General features: G+C 44.9%; 1 protein-coding gene across 4 annotated transcripts in view; it reads right to left on the bottom strand.

Annotated features, from left to right (window-relative positions):
* The window catches only part of asb3 (ankyrin repeat and SOCS box containing 3), a 64,019-nt gene that overhangs the window by 32,775 nt on the left and 16,296 nt on the right, over positions 1 to 14,948 (bottom strand). For all 4 annotated transcript variants that reach the window (XM_078405785.1, XM_078405786.1, XM_078405787.1 and 1 more), the window contains exons 4-5: positions 3,892 to 4,004; positions 2,158 to 2,293 (exon numbers count right to left, since the gene is read on the bottom strand). In XM_078405785.1, coding sequence (XP_078261911.1) covers positions 2,158 to 2,293; positions 3,892 to 4,004 — 249 coding nt within the window. The remainder of the gene's footprint in view (positions 1 to 2,157; positions 2,294 to 3,891; positions 4,005 to 14,948) is intronic.

Consider the following 14,948-nt stretch of genomic DNA (forward strand, 5'->3'; position numbering starts at 1 on the left):
ATGCCATCATTAACAAGGCATCACTTCCGGACGAGCTCAATGCGTTCTACATACACTTCGATAAGGGGAACACTAATGTGCCTTCTCTGGGCATCATTGCCCCTGCTGGTATCGGAATCACTGTGAGCCCTCAGAAAATGTCTGGGCCCGATGGTGTACCTGGTTGTGTTCTCAAAACCTGCGCAGACCAACTGGCTGGAGTTTTTATGGACATATTCAACATCTCATTACTGAGATATGAGGTTCTCACCTGCTTTAAAAGGGCATCAATATGCCCAATAAGAGTAAGGTGAAATGTCTCAATGATTATCGACTGGTTGCACTAACATCCGTGATGAGGTGCTTTGAGAGGTTGGTTATGGCGCCTATCAGCTCCTACCTTAGCAAGAACCTGAACCCAATACAATCTGCCTACTGCCACAATAGATCAATGGAGGAAGTGATCTTGCTGGCTCTCCACTCTGCACTTGGACAATAAAACACATACGTCAGGCTGTTGTTCATAGATTACAGTTTGGTGGTTAACACCATCATTCCCTCCAAACTTGTACCAAGTTCAAGGAGCTGGGTTTACGCTCATCCCTTTGCAACTGGATCCTCAACTTCCTCATCAACAGTTTCCCCGTATATACTGTGAAGACCTTGAATAAACCTGTTTCAGAAACTCACCAAAAGTTTCGACAAAATTGCCTTTGTGTGCTTTCTAAATCAGGTTAAACATACCCCAGGTTATAAGCTCACTGTATGTATATTGAAAGTGAAAGAGCCTTCGGTTTATGCCATAGCCAGAGTGCGAAACAGTGCAATGTTCACATGTGTGGTGACAAGTGCTGATAACTGCTGTACTGACTCCCAGCTAATCCAAACAACATTCATAAAGTATATTTTCATAGCACTCTTAGAAGAGAAATATCTCAAAGCACTTCAAACAATGATTTTTTTTTGGAGAATTACAACCAGCCTAGATGATCAGGCAAATAGTTATGGCATTTGGAAAGTATGTTCAGAAATGCATTCATTGGAGATTACAGAACTGACAAGAGAATGCTTTCACGTTATCAACCATTACCACATACAATCATTGTTCACAGAAATGAAATATCTTGCTGACTTATTATGCTACTCAAATTTCAAGCAGCAGAACCAATATCAAAGATTACGGTGCAATAATCTCAACAAGAAAGAGAGGAATCCGAATCCAGGGAGGAGCCAGCGCTGCCGTCGCAGCTGCGGCTTGCCTGCAGTCCGTCTGTCTTTTGTGTTTTTTGTTGTTTTTGTCTCAATTGTAGTGTTAATATGATGTAGTGTTGTATGTTATGTTTTGGGGGGTGGGGGGGTGGGAGGGAACGGGAACTGTAACTGTAACATTCTCTCTCCAGAACGGAGACGCGACCTTTGTTCTGTATCGTGTCTCCGTTCCCGTTGCGGCCTACCACCGGCCATGCACCTGGGACCACCTGGGTCTCTGGTTCGCAGAGCCCGCGGTCCGGACTCACCACCTGCGGCGCTGGCTGCCTGCGAATGCTGCGGGAACGGCTGCGACTCGTCTCCGGAGGCTCCGGCGCGGGCCGCGTGGACGTCGGAAGCCCGCAGGCCCCTGGATGGGGGCCGACATCGGGAGCTCCGGCAGCGGCAGAGGCAACGTGTCCGCCCGCCCCGAATCGCGGGGCTTGGGTCGGCCCGCCACGGACCTTTCACCATCCGGCGCGGCCTGAAATAGGCCGCGGGATTTTTTTTCACCGCCCAGCGGGGGCTTCAATATCGGGAGCCCCGACCGCCCCGACGTGGCAACTCCAACAGCCTGACCGCGGGACAAGACGGCAGGGAAGAGAAAAAGACATTCTGGCCTTCCATCACAGTGAGGAGGGACTGGAGGAGACTCACTGTGATGGATGTTTCTTTTTGTTTGGTGTTAGTTGTGATTGTATGTGTTATTGCATTTTTATTGATTAATCTTATTGGTCTTATTGTTCAACTGCGGGTAATGTTTCATTTTACTACACATTTATGTGTATGTAACAAATAAACGACTATTGACTATTGACTATTGACTAAGATCCCCTATTTAGTGGTAATGAATAGAAAATAGCTCATTTAAAAACAACCAGAATTTATCACTTCCTTCTAACGTAGCATTAAAAAAAATTGAACAATTACCATATTGTATTAGGGTTCTTAAACTTTCCAGTTTTCCATACTGAGCAGCAAGAAACAATGGTGTAATTCCATAATCATCCTTGGATTCTTTATCAGCCCCTTTTTCGAGTAAGAACTTCAACACATCTAAGTGCCCCTGCAAAATATAATTCAAAGATTTTAAACAAGTTGTTGCTACAGCTTTCAAATATGAAAACTCATAACCCCAATTATTCTGTTTCGTCAGACAGGTGCAAGATCAGTGCCTTCCTCAAATCAGGCATTAGCATTTGTCATAATTAGAGTGAGAGAATACTAAAATGCCTACATCACTTAATTACCTACTCTACCAATCTCTCTAAAGTAAAACACAGAATGCCAACAATAAGGGATCAACAGCTGGCATGCTAGCATCATCGAAGACCCACACCAACCTAGCCACACTTTCATTTCACTCCTGCCATTGGGAAGAAGGTATGAGCCTGAAAGCTGTAACGTCCAGGTTCAGGAGAACGCTGTAACACCTTACTTTGCATTTTGGTATTTTCCCTTTGCACCACCTGTTGTACTTGTGAATGGCTTGACTGTACTCATGTATAGTATGATTTGACTACATAGCACACCAGTTTTTCACTGTATCTCGGTACATGTGGCAATAATAAACCAGTACCCATACCAATATATTGGAGAGTTGGCACCAAGATGCTCTAAATCCACTATAAGAATAAGTAAAATCTATTTAAATGCCCTCTTTCAGGCCAATATCTCCAGTAAGGGATTTGATAAATTCCCTCACGGTAGGCAGTTCTAGAAGATTACGATGCATGAGATCCACAGTGACTTAGTCTTTTGGATTCAAAACTGGCTTGCTCACAGAAAGCAGAGGGTTGCGGTGGAGGGGTGTTATTCTGGCTGGACTACTGCAGCAATGTGCCCTGGAACCTCTGTTGTTTGTGACATATATAAATGAATTGGATGTACATGTAGTTGGTTTGCAGACAACACCAAAAGTAGAGTTGTGAACAGCGAGGACGGCTGTCTAAGTATACAGTGGGATAAAGATCGGTTACAGAAATGGACGGAGAAATGGCAAATAGAGTTTAATCCAAGCAAATGTGAGGTGTTGCACTTTGGGAGAGTGAATGCAAGGGGAACGTAAAGTGTTAATGGTAAGATCCTTAAGAACATTGACGTACAAAGGTAGCTAGGGGTCCAAGTCTTTGGTGAGCCTGCATTTGGAGTTCTGTATACAGTCCTGGTCAACCCATTACTGGAAGGATGTGGAGACTTGAGGAGGTGCAAAGACATTTACCGGAATGCTGTCCGGATTAGAGGGCATTAGCTATAAAGATTGGAGAAACTTGATTTTGTTACATCAAGGGGAGGGGAGAGCTGATAGAAATATATTGTTTAAGAGGTTTAGATAGTATGGACAGTCAGAACCTTTTTCCCAGGTGGAAATGTCAAAGGCTAGAAGGCCTAGCAACCCTTTTCAGAGCAATAAATAAAATATCACTGAGCGCTGTGCAGCCATCACTCCCAGAGCTACCACGAGGTCAAGTATCCCATCAGGCTCAGTCATAACGATAGTGCTTATGTTTAGATCAAACAATCTACTAGCATAAGGCCCAAGAGTCCACTTCAATTCAGGACTGAACTGTAATCAAATTTAAAATAGATATATACAGTGTAGAAACTATTTTCTTGCCCAACTCGTCCATGCCCACCAAGGTGTCGTCATGAATGTTACGGTACCTGATAAGCAGCCTGGTGCACAACACTCCATAAACATGCAGAATGGGCTCCATTAATCCTTGCTTCATTCTTTAATAGTGTTCTTATAATAGCTATGTGGCCCTTCTCTGCCGCTGCAAATATGAGGTCAAAACAAACAGTCAAACCTTTTCCCAGCATTACACAGTACTGTATAGTAATATGCAAGATTGTAGCCACATCAATGTATATAGATAAATCAATGCATTTTAAGCTATCAATTTTTGCAAGGAATTAAACAGAAACATTGAAATGATATAATTCCAAGTATAAAATAATTGTGCATCTGTAAACTATTTCTTGTACTTCCTTCCAATTTTGAGAGGTTATTATTTTATGCCACAAATATATTGTTTAAAGCCATTTCCCCATAATTATGTAGCAATGATTATTTACAATAAATCATGTTGCATAATTGAGCTGAAACCCAATTGGCTGCTTTGGTTGTTTCAAAATGCACTTTTTCATTCTCAGGGGGTTATTCTGTGCCATACTAGGCATATAAAATGAACAATCCAAAAAAAGGAGATCCAAAAAAGGAGAAGGACAGTTGCACAAGCCGTTGATTGGGCCACATCTGGAGAACTGCGTTCAATTCTAGTTGCCCTGCCGTAGGAAGGATGTCATTAAACAGGAAAGAACACAGAATTTTTTTTTAAAGGATATTACCCAGATCTAGAAAGTTTGAGTTATAAGGAAAGGGTAAATAGGTTGGGTCTTTTTACTCTGGAGTGTAGGATGCTGAGGAGTGAGGTTTATAAAATTCATGAGTGGCATAGATATCGTGAATAACCACAGTCTTTTCCCCAGGGTAGAGTCTAAAACTGGAGGGCATAGGTTAAGCTGAGCAGATAAATATTTAAAAGGGACCAAAGGGTATATTTTTCCACACAGGTGGTGTTTATATGGAATGCGCTGCTAGAAGACGGCACGGTGGCGCAGTGGTAGAGTTGCTGCCTTACAGCACCAGAGACCCGGGTTCGACCCTGACTACGGGTGCTGTCTGTACGGAGTTAGTACATTCTCTCCATGACCGTGTGGGTTTTCTCCAGATCTTCAGTTTCCTCCCATACTCCAAAGATGTACAGGTTTGTAGGTAAATTGGCTTGGTATAAGTGTCAAATTGTCCCTGGATGGTGTAGATAGTGTTAATGTGTGGGGATCGCTGGTCGGTGCGGACTCGGTGGGCTGAAGGGCCCGTTTCCGCACTGTATCTCTAAATAATAATAATACTACTATTTTTTTTTTTAAGTGGTAGAGGTGCTAACAATTATGACATTTAATAGGCACTTTGACTGGTAAATGGTTAGGAATGTTTGGAGGGATGTTTAGCTCCTTGACTTTAGGGCTATGACTAAACGACTATTCTTATCACACTTCTCTGATTGATATTCAGAGTACTGTGGCTTGGCTGTATAATTTAGATAGAAAAATGATTTGCAGCCAATCTACGCGGTAGTAAAAGACCACTTTTTTTTCTGTTTGCAACTCCAAACGTAACAGGGTTGACGAAGCTTCAAGAAATTGTATATTTTACTGCATTTACTAGAGATCAAAGTAGAAAAGCTCCAGACTAAAATAACCAATTACTTAAATCCATCATTTATGGGCACATGATAAAAAAAAACACCAGGTGAGGGACACATTCATTGTTAGGAGTAAATGCCCATTTTAGTAACCTGCTATTGCTAGCAACAGTTTACAAATCTATTTCATCACCAAAATGCATGGATTGACGTGAAATTGCTATACTGATACAGTGGATACAAATTAAAGTCTCCACAGAGTGTTCAGTACTGCCTAGTTTGGTTATTTCTAATGCCATGATAGAATAGTTCAGCTTTGGAGCAGCCCCTTCAGCCCATATCTTTGCCGAACATGAAGCCAAATTAAACTAATCCTTCTGCCTGCATGTGATTCTTACCCCACCCCTTGTCTGAGTGCCTGTCAAAAAAGCTTCTTAATCAGTACTATTGGATAAGCTTACACCACCACGCATGGCAGAGTGCTCTACCGACCACACTGTGTAAAAACCTGCCCTGCACAGCTCCTTTTTGCTCCCACCTTAAAGCTATGCCCTCTTGTATTTGACATTTCTACTGTGAGGAAGTGTTCTGACTGTCTACCCTATCAATGCCTCTCATAATTTTATAAACCTCGAACAGGTTCTCCTCAGTCTCCAATACTCCAAGGAAAACCATCCACGATTCCAGTTTTTCCTTCTAGTTAAATCACTTTAATCCAAGCAGTATTCTCTTCTGTTCCCTGTCCAAGCCTCCACAATCTTCCTATAAAGGGACAACCAGGACTGCACACAACACTCCAAATGAACCCTAACCAAAGTCCTTTAAAGCTGTTACATAACTTCCTAACTCTTATACGCAATGCCTCGACGATTGAAGGCAAGCGTACCGTATGTCTTCTTTATCACTATAATTGTGTTATTGTCACTTTCAGTGAGCTATGGAGTTGGACCCCATGATCCCTCTATACATCAATGTTGTTTAGGGTCTTGCCTTTAACTGTATACTTAACCTTTACATTCAAGCTTAAATAGTGCAACACCTCACTTTGCTAGGATTAAACTCCATTTGCCATTTCTATACCCATATCTATAACTGATCATTGATGATCACAAACAGAGGGCCCGACACTGAATAATAAGGATCAAAATAGGTCACACACCTCGAGCCAATATGATACCCTTCCACCATGGGGAAGCCAGTTCTGAAACCAAACTATCCAGTCAGTGTGGATCCCATACACCTTAATCATCTTCATCAGTCTCCACATGTAACTTTGTCAAATGCCTTACTAAAATCCATGTAGACAACATCTACTGCCCTACCCTCATCAATCACTGTCACCTCCACAAAAAACTCAATCAAACATGATATGCTAAGTATAAAGCTATGCTGACTGTCCCTAATTAGCCCATTATTCATTAAATGTGAGTAAATTCTAAACTAAGAATCCTCTCCAATAGCTTTCCTGCCACTGATCTGAGACTAATTTCCTGGATTATCCTCGTTTCCATTTTTAAACAAAGAAATAATACCATCTATGCCCTCCAGGACACTTGTGGAGAGGATACAAAGATCTTCATCAAAGCCCCAGCAATCTCTTCCCTTGCCTTTCTCAATAACGTGGGATAGATCTTATCAGACCCTGGCAACTTATGCACCTTAATGCTTTCCAAGAGCCCCAACACCACTACTTTCGAGACCTCAAAATGACCAAGCATATTAGTATCTCTGATATCACTGCAGATCTCAATATCCGCCCTGTTTGTCACCTTGAGTATGGATAAATGCCAATTATTCCTAATCAACCTCTCGCCACCTGAACATCACCAAATATTAAATTTTACATATCATGTCACACTCCTTCCAGTTTCAGCTACCATTTGAGATTTGGAAGACAAATTTTTGTTTCAAACTTATCAATCCCCTGCTAACACAATCTACCTTTCTCTCTTTTTCACTTTTCTTTGACATGAAATTCGTGTGCTTTAACTGACATCAGCTTCTCAATCCTTATGCTTCTAATTGCATAGTCCTTAAATCTGATTGGTAAAGACGATAGATTGTATATCTATCTATCTATCTATCTATCTATCTATCTATCTATCTATCTATCTATCTATCTAATACTAAAACTCAGATCTTGTGTATATTTCTATCTATCTATCTATCTATCTATCTATCTATCTATCTATCTATCTATCTATCTATCTATCTATCTATCTATCTATCTATCTATCTATCTATCTATCTATCTATCTATCTATCTATCTATCTATCTATCTATCTATCTATCTATCTATCTATCTATCTATCTATCTATCTATCTATCTATCTATCTATCTATCTATCTATCTATCTATCTATCTATCTATCTATCTATCTATCTATCTATCTATCTATCTATCTATCTATCTATCTATCTATCTATCTATCTATCTATATCTATATCTATCTATCTTCTATATAATACTAAAACTCTGCGGTCCAACATTCCGTATGTATGTATGTATATGTGTATGTACGGAAGATTACTTACAAACCCTACTCCTCCTAGACGGTACACCAAAGCGCTACGATTTTTGTACCGCCGTATTCACCATTAACCTGGGCAACTATTGTAAGTACTTTCGTTCAAATTGAAGCTACCTTTTTAAAGCTAGAGAGATATTAAAGTTTAAATTTTTCATTTCTAACCCTTTTCTTCAAGGGGCTACATTTGTTTCCAAAAGTTTCCAGAAAAGGATTTAGTTTTCAGCAAGGATTTAGTTTTCAGCTTGTGACGGCTACATTGTTTCGAAAAGCTTCCAAGAAGTCTTTTTTGTTATTGCAAGTCAAGTCAAGTCAAGTCAAGTCACTTTTATTTGTATAGCACATTTAAAAACAACCCACGTTGACCAAAGTACTGCACATCTGATTAGGAAAAAAACCCAAAACATCTGATTAGGAAAAAAAAAAAAAAAAGAAGGCTATAGTGGTCACTTGACATACACAGATCAGGAGGACAGAGTAAGAGTGGGGCTGGGGGAGGAGAGAATGGGGGGTGTGGGGACGGGCCCAACGGGCCCTCCCCAACGGGCACACTTGGAGAGTAAGAGTGGGGCTGGGGGAGGAGAGAATGGGGGGTGTGGGGACGGGCCCAACGGGCCCTCTTTTCCGGGCCCAACGGGCACACTTGGAGAGTAAGAGTGGGGCTGGGGGAGTGAGAATGGGGGGTGTGGGGACGGGCCCAACGGGCCCTCTTTTCTAGTCTATATAATACTAAAACTCTGCGGTCCAACATTCCGTATGTATGTATGTATATGTGTATGTACGGAAGATTACTTACAAACCCTACTCCTCCTAGACGGTACACCAAAGCGCTACGATTTTTGTACCGCCGTATTCACCATTAACCTGGGCAACTATTGTAAGTACTTTCGTTCAAATTGAAGCTACCTTTTTAAAGCTAGAGAGATATTAAAGTTTAAATTTTTCATTTCTAACCCTTTTCTTCAAGGGGCTACATTTGTTTCCAAAAGTTTCCAGAAAAGGATTTAGTTTTCAGCAAGGATTTAGTTTTCAGCTTGTGACGGCTACATTGTTTCGAAAAGCTTCCAAGAAGTCTTTTTTGTTATTGCAAGTCAAGTCAAGTCAAGTCAGTTTTATTTGTATAGCACATTTAAAAACAACCCACGTTGACCAAAGTACTGCACATCTGATTAGGAAAAAACAAACAAACATCTGATTAGGGAAAAAAAAAAAGAATGAAGGCTATAGTGGTCACTTGACATACACAGATCAGGAGGACGGGCCCAACGGGCACACTTGGAGAGTAAGAGTGGGGCTGGGGGAGGAGAGAATGGGGGGTGTGGGGACGGGCCCAACGGGCCCTCTTTTCCGGGCCCAACGGGCACACTTGGAGAGTAAGAGTGGGGCTGGGGGAGTGAGAATGGGGGGTGTGGGGACGGGCCCAACGGGCCCTCTTTTCTAGTATAATACTAAAACTCTGCGGTCCAACATTCCGTATGTATGTATGTATATGTGTATGTACGGAAGATTACTTACAAACCCTACTCCTCCTAGACGGTACACCAAAGCGCTACGATTTTTGTACCGCCGTATTCACCATTAACCTGGGCAACTATTGTAAGTACTTTCGTTCAAATTGAAGCTACCTTTTTAAAGCTAGAGAGATATTAAAGTTTAAATTTTTCATTTCTAACCCTTTTCTTCAAGGGGCTACATTTGTTTCCAAAAGTTTCCAGAAAAGGATTTAGTTTTCAGCAAGGATTTAGTTTTCAGCTTGTGACGGCTACATTGTTTCGAAAAGCTTCCAAGAAGTCTTTTTTGTTATTGCAAGTCAAGTCAAGTCAAGTCAAGTCAAGTCAGTTTTATTTGTATAGCACATTTAAAAACAACCCACGTTGACCAAAGTACTGCACATCTGATTAGGAAAAAAAACAAAAACATCTGATTAGGAAAAAAAAATAAAAATTAAGGCTATAGTGGTCACTTGACATACACAGATCAGGAGGACGGGCCCAACGGGCACACTTGGAGAGTAAGAGTGGGGCTGGGGGAGGAGAGAATGGGGGGTGTGGGGACGGGCCCAACGGGCCCTCTTTTCCGGGCCCAACGGGCACACTTGGAGAGTAAGAGTGGGGCTGGGGGAGTGAGAATGGGGGGGTGTGGGGACGGGCCCAACGGGCCCTCTTTTCTAGTATAATACTAAAACTCAGATCTTGTGAATATATATATATATTTTTTTGGGTTTGACCTGAATATATCGTATATTTATACGTAACAGCGATTGCAGCAAAACGGCGGACCGTAGCACGACGGTTTTCGCACCGCCTCGATCGCCAATCTCGCGCTCGCTCGGCCGTGATATTTTCATTTAATTTGGTCGCGTGTTTTTTAAGTTACAGAGGTTTTAAAGCGCTGCCCCCCCCTTTTTCAGGGGGGGCGCTGCGGTGCAGATTTAGTTTTCAGCTTGTGGCTTGTGACGGCTACATTTGTTTCGAAAAGTTTCCAGAAAAGGATTTCGTTTTCAGCTTGTGGCTTGTGACGGCTACATTGTTTCGAAAAGCTTCCAGAAAAGCACTGATTGTTTTGTTATTGCAAGTCAAGTCAAGTCAAGTCAATTATATTTGTATAGCACATTTAAAAACAACCCATGTTGACCAAAGTGCTGCACATCTGATTAGGAAAAAAAAAAAAAAAGTTATAGTGGTCACTTGACATACACAGATCAGGAGGACGGGCCCAAAGGGCACACTTTGAGAGTAAGAGTGGGGCTGGGGGAGGAGAGAATGGGGGGTGTGGGGACGGGCCCAACGGGCCCGCTTTGAACGGGCACACTTGTTCTAGTATATAATACTAAAACTCAGATCTTGTGAATATATATATATATATTTTTTGGGTTTGACCTGAATATATCGTATATTTATACGTAACAGCGATTGCAGCAAAACGGCGGACCGTAGCACGACGGTTTTCGCACCGCCTCAATCGCCAATCTCGCGCTCGCTCGGCCGTGATATTTTCATTTAATTTGGTCGCGTGTTTTTTAAGTTACAGAGGTTTTAAAGCGCTGCCCCCCCCCCCTTTTTCAGGGGGGCGCTGCGGTGCAGATTTAGTTTTCAGCTTGTGGCTTGTGACGGCTACATTTGTTTCGAAAAGTTTCCAGAAAAGGATTTAGTTTTCAGCTTGTGACGGCTACATTGTTTCGAAAAGTTTCCAGAAAAGCACTGATTGTTTTGTTATTGCAAGTCAAGTCAAGTCAAGTCAAGTCAATTATATTTGTATAGCACATTTAAAAACAACCCATGTTGACCAAAGTGCTGCACATCTGATTAGGAAAAAAAAAAAAAAAGAAGGTTATAGTGGTCACTTGACATACACAGATCAGGAGGACGGGCCCAACGGGCACACTTGGAGAGTAAGAGTGGGGCTGGGGGAGGAGAGAATGGGGGGTGTGGGGACGGGCCCAACGGGCCCGCTTTGAACGGGCACACTTGTTCTAGTATAATACTAAAACTCAGATCTTGTGAATATATATATATATTTTTTTTGGGTTTGACCTGAATATATCGTATATTTATACGTAACAGCGATTGCAGCAAAACGGCGGACCGTAGCACGACGGTTTTCGCACCGCCTCAATCGCCAATCTCGCGCTCGCTCGGCAGTGATATTTTCATTTAATTTGGTCGCGTGTTTTTTAAGTTACAGAGGTTTTAAAGCGCTGCCCCCCCCCTTTTTCAGGGGGGCGCTGCGGTGCAGATTTAGTTTTCAGCTTGTGGCTTGTGACGGCTACATTTGTTTCGAAAAGTTTCCAGAAAAGGATTTAGTTTTCAGCTTGTGACGGCTACATTGTTTCGAAAAGTTTCCAGAAAAGCACTGATTGTTTTGTTATTGCAAGTCAAGTCAAGTCAAGTCAAGTCAATTATATTTGTATAGCACATTTAAAAACAACCCATGTTGACCAAAGTGCTGCACATCTGATTAGGAAAAAAAAAAAAAAAGAAGGTTATAGTGGTCACTTGACATACACAGATCAGGAGGACGGGCCCAACGGGCACACTTGGAGAGTAAGAGTGGGGCTGGGGAGGAGAGAATGGGGGGTGTGGGGACGGGCCCAACGGGCCCGCTTTGAACGGGCACACTTGTTCTAGTATAATACTAAAACTCAGATCTTGTGTATATTTTTTTTTGTGGTTTGGCCTGATATATTCGTAACAGCGATTGCAGCAAAACGGCGGACCGTAGCGCGACGGTTTTCGCACCGCCTCAATCGCCAATCTCGCGCTCGCTCGGCCGTGATATTTTCATTTAATTTGGTCGCGTGTTTTTTAAGTTACAGAGGTTTTAAAGCGCTGCCCCCCCCTTTTTCAGGGGGGCGCTGCGGTGCAGATTTAGTTTTCAGCTTGTGGCTTGTGACGGCTACATTGTTTCGAAAAGTTTCCAGAAAAGGCACTGATTGTTTTGTTATTGCAAGTCAAGTCAAGTCAAGTCAATTATATTTGTATAGCACATTTAAAAACAACCCATGTTGACCAAAGTGCTGCACATCTGATTAGGAAAAAAAAAAAAAAAAAGGTTATAGTGGTCACTTGACATACACAGATCAGGAGGACGGGCCCAACGGGCACACTTGGAGAGTAAGAGTGGGGCTGGGGGAGGAGAGAATGGGGGGTGTGGGGACGGGCCCAACGGGCCCGCTTTGAACGGGCACACTTGTTCTAGTATACTATTAAAACTCAGATCTTGTTTATATATTTTATTTGGGTTTGTCCTGAATATTTGATATGTTCGCGCGTAACAGCGATTGCGGCAAAACGGTGAACAGTAGCGTGACGGTTTTTGCACCGCCTTAATCGCCAACCTCCCAAACGACCGGCCGTGATATTTTCATTTGATTTAGTCGCGTGTTTTTTTAAGTTACAGAGGTTTTAAAGCGCTGCCCCCCCCCCCCCCTTTTCAGGGGGGCGCTGCGGTGCGGATTTAGTCTTCAGCCTGTGATGTCACAATGCCCCTGTCAGATGAGCTCGAGCTGACCCCCCTCCCCCCCCCTTCAGCGTGTGATGTCACAATGGACAAGCAGCTGCTATTGGGTGTCTACTCTTTACAAATTTACATTTTTTTATGAGAAGCACTTGGTCAAGTCAAGTCAATTATATTTGTATAGCACATTTAAAAACAACCCACGTTGACCAAAGTGCTGTACATCTGAATAGGTACTAAGGAAAAAAATGAGACATACAGTGGCACGCAAACAATTCATAGCACCTCCTCAATGAGCTTCAAACGCTAGGGAGTAGAAATAGATTTTGAGCCTGGACTTAAAGGAGTGGATGGAGGGGGCAGTTCTGATGGGGAGAGGGATGCTGTTCCACAGTCTAGGAGCTGCAACCGCAAAAGCTCGGTCACCCCTGAGCTCGGTCCCCCATCCACGAAGGGGGGACTGGGGAGGGGGACAACAGGGGTCGTTGCGGAGGGGGCTTGGTGGTGGGGGAAAGAGGGGTACTGGGAAAAGGGGAGGTCCCCCTTCCCCCCTCAACCCCTTCATCCCCCCTCCTTCCCACCTCCATCCCCACTCCCTCCCCCCCTCCTCCCCAACTCCCTCCCTCACCCCTCCCCCCCCCTCCCTCCTTCCCTCCATCCCTCCCTCCCCCAATCCCTCCCCCCTCCCATCCCTCTCCCCCTCCTTCCACCCTCCCTCCCCCCTCCCGGTTACAATGGAAATCCTACGGGGACGGGCCCAACAGGGAAAGAGGGGTACTGGGAAAAGGGGAGGTCCCCCTCCCTCCCCCCCCACCTCCCTCCCCCCTTCCCCCTCCCCCCCTCCCCTCCCCCCCCCTCCACCCCCCTCCCCTCCCCCCTCCCTCCCCCTCCCCTCCTCCCTCCACACCTCCCTCCCTCCCTCCCTCCCCCTTCCCTCCCTCCCGTTCCCTCCCCTCCTCCCGGTTACAATGGAAACCCTACGGGGACGGGCCCAACGGGGAAAGAGGGGTACTGGGAAAAGGGGAGGTCCCCCTCCCTCCCCTTCTCCCCTCCCCCCTTCTCCACTCCCCCCCTTCTACCCTCCCCCCCTTCCCTCCCCTCCTCCCTCCACACCTCCCTCCTCCCCCGCCTCCCGGTTACAATGGAAACCCTACGAGGACGGGCCCAACGGGGAAAGAGGGGTACTGGGAAAAGGGGAGGTCCCCCTCCCTCCCCCCCTTCTCCCCTCCCCCCCTTCTCCCCTCCCCTCCCCTCCTCCCTCCACACCTCCCCTCCTCCCTCCACACCTCCCTCCTCCCCCGCCTCCCGGTTACAATGGAAACCCTACGAGGACGGGCCCAACGGGGAAAGAGGGGTACTGGGAAAACGGGTGGTCCCTCTCCCTCCCCCTTCCCCCTACCCCTCCTCCCCTCTCCCTCCCCCTCCCCCCCTCCAACCTCCCCTCCCTCCCCCTACCCTCCCCCTACCCTCCCCCTACCCTCCCCCTCCACACCTCCCTTCCCTCCCCTCCCGGTTACAATGGAAACGCTACGAGGACGGGCCCAATGGGGAAAGAGGGGTACTGGGAAAAGGGGAGGTCCCCCTCTCTCCCCCCCCCCTACCCCCCTCCCTCCCCTCTCCCCCCCCCTCCCCCTTCGCTCCCTCCCCTCCTCCCGGTTACAATGGAAACCCTACGAGGATGGGCCCAACGGGGAAAGAGGGGTACTGGGAAAAGGGGAGGTCCCCCTCCCTCCCTCCCTCCCCTCTCCCTCCCCCCTCCCCTGCCCCCTCCCTCCCCTCCCTCCCCCCCCTATCCCCCTCCCTCCCTCCTCTATCCCCCTCCCTCCCCCCCTTCCCCCCTCCCTCCCCCTTCCCTACCCCCCACTCCCCACAAATTTACATCTTTTTATTTTTAACCTTTTTTTTCAAGGTCTTCAGCTTGTGACGTCACAATGCTTGTGTGAGATGGTTGCTACATTGTTGCAAAAAGCAGCTGATTGTTTTTTAAAGTTGTGTTTTTTATTGCAAGTCACTTAACATACACAGATC

Source organism: Rhinoraja longicauda, chromosome 9 (assembly GCF_053455715.1).
Source record: "Rhinoraja longicauda isolate Sanriku21f chromosome 9, sRhiLon1.1, whole genome shotgun sequence".
Classification (NCBI taxonomy): Eukaryota; Metazoa; Chordata; class Chondrichthyes; order Rajiformes; family Arhynchobatidae; genus Rhinoraja; species Rhinoraja longicauda.